The 7,569-nt window shown below is 31.6% G+C and overlaps 1 protein-coding gene across 1 annotated transcript; it reads right to left on the reverse strand.

Annotated features, from left to right (window-relative positions):
• Positions 1–228: 228 nt before the first annotated feature.
• LOC113855856 (VQ motif-containing protein 10-like) lies at positions 229–591 on the reverse strand. The gene has a single exon (XM_027487485.1). It carries the CDS (start codon positions 589–591, stop codon positions 229–231), a length of 363 nt encoding a protein of 120 aa, XP_027343286.1.
• Between the last annotated feature and the right edge of the window lie 6,978 nt (positions 592–7,569).

The following is a 7,569-nucleotide window of genomic DNA, read 5'->3' on the forward strand; positions in this document are numbered from 1 at the left end:
GTGCTTAGATACTATAGTAGGAAATCCTTTATTTTTTCTGTTTGATTTCGATGTAGAGATCGAAAATTTTGCAGAGAACAACAATGAACCCAGGAAGATAAAAAGTCTCAAATTTTCTGCAGGTGCTCTTACAATGTTAACTATTTATACAAACACCATATATTCATCAAAACCCATTGGTTTGAATTATAACTAACGATATAAAATAAAGAAGATGTAAAAGAAAAACTACAACAAGAGCAACTCCTCCATGGAAGGCATGTCAGACAAGAATCCTTCAAAGTCTTTGAAGGACAAGTTCATGAGAACCATAGAAGATAAAACGCTACTCTTTTCGTTACCATCAGATATGGGAGTGGCATGTTCCTCAGGCTTGGCACAGACACCATCACGTGAAGTTATTACTTTACTGTGATCTGAACTTGCCACCAAGGATGAGTTTTTCCCCGTGAGACGTTGCACCACGTCTCTGAAGTTTACAGCTTCGGTTTCAACGTAGCGGGTCTCGATGTGCACTATCTTTGGCGCAGTGGTCATGATGAGCTTCTTGTTGTTGTTAACTTGTTTGAGGGTTGTGGGAATGAGGTGCATGTGGATGTGGGTCTTTTATAGGTGTGGCCATTAGGGATAGATAGTTAGTTTGTGGGGACTTTGGGCTTTCGCAGTCTTAGGGGACTGGAAGTAGTCACTCAAAGAAAAAGTGCTTCGGTTGACCCAAAAAAAGAAAAAGAAATTAAATGTCTTGTCCAAGTCAAAAGCACGCAAATTGGAATATGGTCAAGTTGATCTTTGATTTCGTTAGATTATCACAAACTTGCATATTTTTTCAATCACTTGCAATATGTACTTTTCCTTTCTTAACATAATGAGGTTTAAATCAGTTTTTAAAAATATTATACTTTGTTTTTTGGATTTTATTTTTTATAAATTTAAAATAAATAAATTTATGATATTTTTAATAGAATTGTCAATGGAGCTATTTGGCCCGCATCGCTTCAAATAATGGACTAGTATATGCTGAGTTAAAAAAAATATGAAATGACTTAATTATTTAAAAAGATAATTAAAGTTAGGCTCTATGCAGATTACAAGTATATACAAGCAATCTATTTTGAGAAAATAAAAGTTTATATTAATAATATTTTTTAATAACATTAGAATTTAGGTATATTTATTTATTTTTTGTCGAATTTAAAAGTCAAATTCAACTTTATTTTTATTTATCTTCAAAACATCGTAATAAGGAGTAATGAAGATAGTGTTATCACTCTAAGGCAATGCCATGACCTTGAGGGAAGAAGGCTTTCTTGCTTATTGACGAGGATTTTCAATAATAATGTAACATTCAAGGTGACAAAGGAGGAGGAGTTGAACGGTATTGGGAGAGTATAAGGTGACAATAGAAGCATCTACATGGTGAGAGGGTTGGTTGTGTTAAGAGAACTTGTTGAAGAAAGGATGAACGAGAGGAAAAAAAGATATGAGAGATAAAGTTGAAACCAAAAATCTAAAGAAAAATAATAATAAATAGTGGATAAATTTTATTTTTTTTTAATATCAAGAAACTAAACAAACAGAAGAAAAATGAACTATTTACAAGGGTGATCTAAGATCAATTCTGAAAGGTACCAAAACAAAATTTGAAGTACTCATCCATACTATTTTTGCACTCAAATGCTTAGCCTCCAAGTAGGCAAATTATGCACAACTGAATTAGATTCCTTAGAAATGCATATGAAGTCTATGTCCCAATCCCAAGTTTTTATTTCTTTGATTCTTTGAATAACATCTCTATGCTTATGAGCACTATCCCTATCTAATCAAAAACTTTCAATTACTTTCACCGTCCCAGATAGTCTGATTCACAAATAACTTTGCAAAACTTCTTCTGCCAACAAAGATGTAATCCTTCCTCAATAGCCAGTAACTCGACCCGTAAAGAGTCACCAGACCTGCCACTACTAGAAAAATTGCCCTTCAACACCATTGTACATTAGCCAATTAGATCTTACTCTTTTCATGATATACCTTTTGTTGGGCATGATTCATGGCTATCATCCTACAAATATGATAAAGAGGTCATCTATCATTTGAAAAGATCATGTGATTCCTTAATCTCCATATCCATCATAGGATTATCACCAAGCGACTAGTGTCCCGATGATGTACAATGGAACGAAGCCATGCAACAAAATTCAACGTGATAAATGAAACTCCATCCGCATACCTATACGCGTGCCAAACCACACGAGAGTGAGAGCAGTCCTACAATGCATGCAAAATGGTCTCTTGTGCACAGGAATAACGTGATCATGCACCATTTGACACTAAATGACGTATAAATTGTACTTGGTTAGTAGGTATAGCCCCATGGAGACCTTGCCACAATAAAAACTTAACCTTTTCAGAAACTTTCAGCTTCCAAATCAATTTTCACACCCGATCTTATGGAGTAGTCATGGGAGATATAAGATAATGGCAACCTGATGCCACGCTATACCTGCTCGAAACATCACCATCCTAAGCAAAGGAATCATGGTCAATCCAAGAAGAAGACCACTGCAACATGTTGATACGATCCACAATTTTTGGAGGAAGACACGTATGTAATGAATTAAATTGTCATGAATTATCCAACTAACAGTGAACAACTCTCTTATCATAGTCATTTATGTGGATATATGGCACATGACGACATAATAATCCAACACCCAGTCAATCCTCATACCGCAAAGATGAATTACTCGAAGCAAGATGTGGACTAAACCCTTTCCAAAGATATGACACAGCCTTGACGAGACTCAACCAAACCTGTGAAGCTCTATGCATTCTCTTGGCGCAAAATATGAATTCACAGGATAGGTACTTTTGGCATAGTAACCTTACCCAAGGCTTGAGTAGAGATTGGATACATTCCCAAATTAGCTTCCTAAGAATACTCACATTCTTTTTTTTAGCATCTCAGACACCCAAACTACCATAAAATGTAACACTTTGAATTTTGTAATAATATTTGAATTATCAATATAAGTATGTATATGTTATTATTAATTGGATGTGCATTTTGATTTATGATTAATAATGTGAATAAGTCCATGTGTATGTGTATATATGTATGTTGTGATTAATATGTGACCGTTGACTTGTGGTTGGATTGAAAATGCTTGAGAGAATAAGCTGATGTTGTGCTGCAGGGGCATTCTTGCTGTAACAAGAAGATTCTCACTGTAACGAGAAAGTCTTAGGTAAACTCGTGTGTATCATGCTGTGGTGAGAAAATCCTCGTTGTAGCGAGAAGGTCACAAGAGATGTGAGTATTTTTATTGCGTTCTCGCTGTAGCGAGAAGGTAATAAATAGGAGGTAGTTTTCTGGGTTAGTCTCACTGTAGCAAGATTATACAGAAAACAAGTCCAGTTTTGTCTGATATTTTCGCTATAGCGAGAAGGGGTTTCGCTATAGCAGGAGATGCCTCGCTGCAGCAAGAGATATCTCAATGTAGGAAGAATATTGCGACTCCTAGGGTATTTGAGGGGTTTAAGGTTTGAGAAACACATTTCTTACTCTTTACTTTCACTTCTCTCAATCTTTAACCCTATTTCACTAATTAAATTGCCTCCAAGACCGTTTGCACCCTAGATTGAAGAATGTGATTGTGTTTTGGGTGTTTGGAGGTAAGTTTTATAAGTTAAAGTTTTTGTTTTCACCCTTTCTTTGTTCTCCTTGACTTTTCATGGAGTTTTCCATGTATTTAGGAAGAAAATCCATATCAGGAGTAGTTCTACCATCAATTTCATAGTGGGTCTTCATTCCAAGGTAAGGAAAGACTTTACCCTATCTTTTGGTGTTTAGAATTCATTTGTATTGTTATATATTGTAATGTGATTGATATAAAACATGGAAAGATATGTGTATTTTGATGAAAATGATTTGATTGCAATAGGGTGGTGATGGAAATATTTGATTGCAATAGGGTTGGGATAAAAATTTTGTGTGGAACTTAGTGTGATGGATATCGAGTAATGTGTGTGATGAAAGTGGTTGAATGTGTGTATACGTGCCATGATTGAGAATGTGGGTGAATGTGTGAATGACATGTTGATTGTGATTGTAGTGTGTTTGGAATTGTTGAATACTATGAATGGTTACAGCGATACACTAGAGATATGGAAGATGGAGGTGGTAGGAATATCTTGGAGAAAAGAGAGTAGTGGTGACACCAATAGTGAGCATGGGTGCACCACAGGCCACACATTCTTCTCTTGACTCAGTCACTAACCAATACCTTTGTTTAGAGGCCCATGACTGAATACGTTGTATCTGTGAGGCGGGAGCTATCCGACGACCATCCATAGTGTGAAACTGAGTAAGTCTCTGAGGTTGAGGGCATCAAGAAACTATGATCATGGTGGCATATTGAGTGTGGCTAACGTGTAGTGAGCGCACGTATGTGTAAAATGATTGAATGTGCAATGAACGCACCTATGCATGAATTAATGTGTAAATATGTGTGTGTGTGTGTGTGTGTGTGTGTGTGATATTGAAAAGAATAAGTTAATGCCATTAAAGTGTGATTTTATTATATTAGGAATGTTCTGAAATATGCAAGGTGGATCTCTATGTTTTTGTATGTGATAGTGTAGGGGACTCTTCCTTACATTTATTTTTCAGATGTTCAAGACGATCAACACTAAGTTTAGTGAATGGGATTGATGATACTGTTATAGGACTTAGAAAATTATTTTAAAATTTATGATGTATTAAATAGGTCTTGTATTTATTTTAATTCAAATTTGTAACTCATACTATATTTTGAAATACTTTATTGGAATATTGTATTTGAGGCCATTTGAAATGAAATTTTTATTATCTCCTCTAAATTTTGAAAAATAATTTATACAAAAATGATTATTTGAAATTAATTAAGATGTTACATCAAACCTTTTAAAGAAAAAGATAATTAATAATAAATTAATAGTATATCTAAAAAAATTAATAAAGTTAATATTTTTTAACAAAAATGATATTTTTAAAAGTTAGACAATTGAAATGAATTAAAATAAAATTAAAAAATTAAATAAAATTAAATATTGAAAAAGACAAAAATATTAATTTTATCTAAAATTTAAAATACCAAATATTTATTCAACAAAATTATTATCAAATCACTTTATTTAACAAAATAAAATAACAATTCAAGTAGTCTCAAACATTTAAGATAAATAGTTTATCTAATTTATCAATTATTTAAATATCTTAAAAAAAACTTTGTATCTTTAACTGCAATACCACAACTCTCCTCATCATTTTTATTATTATAATTTGAAATTAAATAGTAATTATGTTAATAACTTATAGAATAAAATAAATTAATTTTAATTCATAAATAATATTTTTCATTTGAAATAAATATCAAATAAAAATAACATATTTACAAAAAAAATTATCGGTCCAGTGAATAAGTCTATTTATTTTTGTTGTTTATACAGCTGATCAATTTCTTCTATATCCTTGTGATAATGATTGAGAAGCAATTATTTGGATTTAAAGGCATATAAATAAAAAGTCTCACTAAGGTGATTAATTGTTTAGAAGATGGTTAAGCTAAGCCCCATTTTCGTTGGCGTTTTATTTCAAGAGTAGATGGATGGATCTAGCACTGCGCATAATATTAAACTAATGCCTTAGTATCATGCGAGCTCGTATTGATTAAACAATTCATTCAACCACTCAAAATTGAATATGTAAAGTTATTTCATAATAATCAAATTGCTTTAAACTAAGGCTTTCATGAAAATACTAAATATATTAAACTGATTGTCATTTTATTAGAAAAAATGTATAAATAATTTCTTATTGTATTATCGTTAGTTACACCAACGCCAACCATCAACTAATTGACATTCTCATTAAGCCCTCATAGTTCCCGTTGGGCTTATTGTTGTAAAAAGATTGGTGCATAAAATGAATATATTTGAGCACTTTTTGTTCAAGACATATACTCTGGCGTGTAAATACCAAGAGCTTTTTGTTTCTTGTTTTTATTTTTAATTTTAAAAAATAAAATAAAATTTATTTGTTAACATAAGTTTTATTTTTATTTTCTTTTTAAAAAGAGTTTTTAAAATTATTTTAAGATATAATTTGTAAAAATTAAAAATCAAATAAGAAACAAACAAGCCCTAAATTTTCTTTTTTTTTTATGTAAAAGATCTTCTAGCTTTTCACTTTGTAGAATGCAAAAGGCCCAACAGACTCTCGTTAGGTTTGCGTGATATCTTACCCTGTCGGCTTGTTTCATTCATGAAGAGAAGAGTACTATTTGAGCCCCCAAAAAATAATAGAATGCTTTTTTTTTAAGTATCCTTCACCCATTTTAACACAAACACTGCCTTTTTTAAAAAAAACTTACGAATTATATAAAAATAAAACAAAACAATATGAATGATTCATTTAAAATAATTTGAATTTAAAACGTTAATAATTAAAAGTTAAAGAAGATATGTATTATCTTAAGAAAAAATTAAAATATACTTCTAAATGTCCGAATCTTTTAAATCATTTAATACAAGTGGATTGAATAATTACTTCAAATTGACATTTTAAACTCATTTCTATTATTTGCACTATTAAAATTTGACATCATATATAACACACACAAAAGCCTCAACTGTACTAAATTTGTTTATTGTTTAGCAGCAAATTAAAATAAAAGTGTGATTAAATGTTAAAAATAGTATTAAATAGAGCAAAAACAAAAAGGGACAGGGCAAGGGTTTAAGCACCTCTCTCTCTCTCTCTCTCTATCTCTATCTCTCTCTCTCGGGTCTAGAAGCGCCTCTTCTGGAAACCCCAACAAAGACGGGCCTCTCCCTCTTTGTTTGGGTGGGGTCCCCTAGCCTCCTTTGTGTGGATTCTCGTTCTCGCCCTTTATAAGGAATCTTTACCTCATATTTAGTAGTTATTTTTCTCTCCTTTGTGAAAGTTCCTTTCCCCTATCGTCACCTCCTATCCGTCATCAATCTCTTCGCCTTCATCCCCTTGTCATAATTTCTTTCACGTCACATTTGTTCTTGTACTTAACTTTGTGCATCGAAAGAAGCAAAAAAGAAAAAAAAACATTTTATTTCCTTCTGCTTTTTCAATGTTTCCTTTTAAAGAGAGACAATGAATTTAAGTCTTGATTTTGTTGCTTTTCAATGCTTTTATGATTATTAAACTATATTTATATTTGAGCAGTCGTACATGTTCTTTTTTATGTATTTATTGTGTATTACCGGATATAATCTCATTATTTAATGTAAGTGTCAAATATTTTAATATACGAACTTAAAAAAAAAAAAGACTTCAATTTTTGGGTAAATCTGAACCAAAGATCCAACACCATAGCTTAAAATACACAGCTACATAACAAGAGAAATGTTATATCAATTTATAATATTTAATATTTTACAAATCTAAAGAAATATTAATTTTTATTAATAATTAAAAACATTTAGATGTTTTAGAATAATTTTTGTAACAATTTGTTATTACCATGGTGTAATTCATGTCTAACAGAGAGGTTTGCA

Source organism: Abrus precatorius, unplaced genomic scaffold (assembly GCF_003935025.1).
Source record: "Abrus precatorius isolate BTA unplaced genomic scaffold, Abrus_2018 Scaffold11, whole genome shotgun sequence".
NCBI lineage: Eukaryota > Viridiplantae > Streptophyta > Magnoliopsida > Fabales > Fabaceae > Abrus > Abrus precatorius.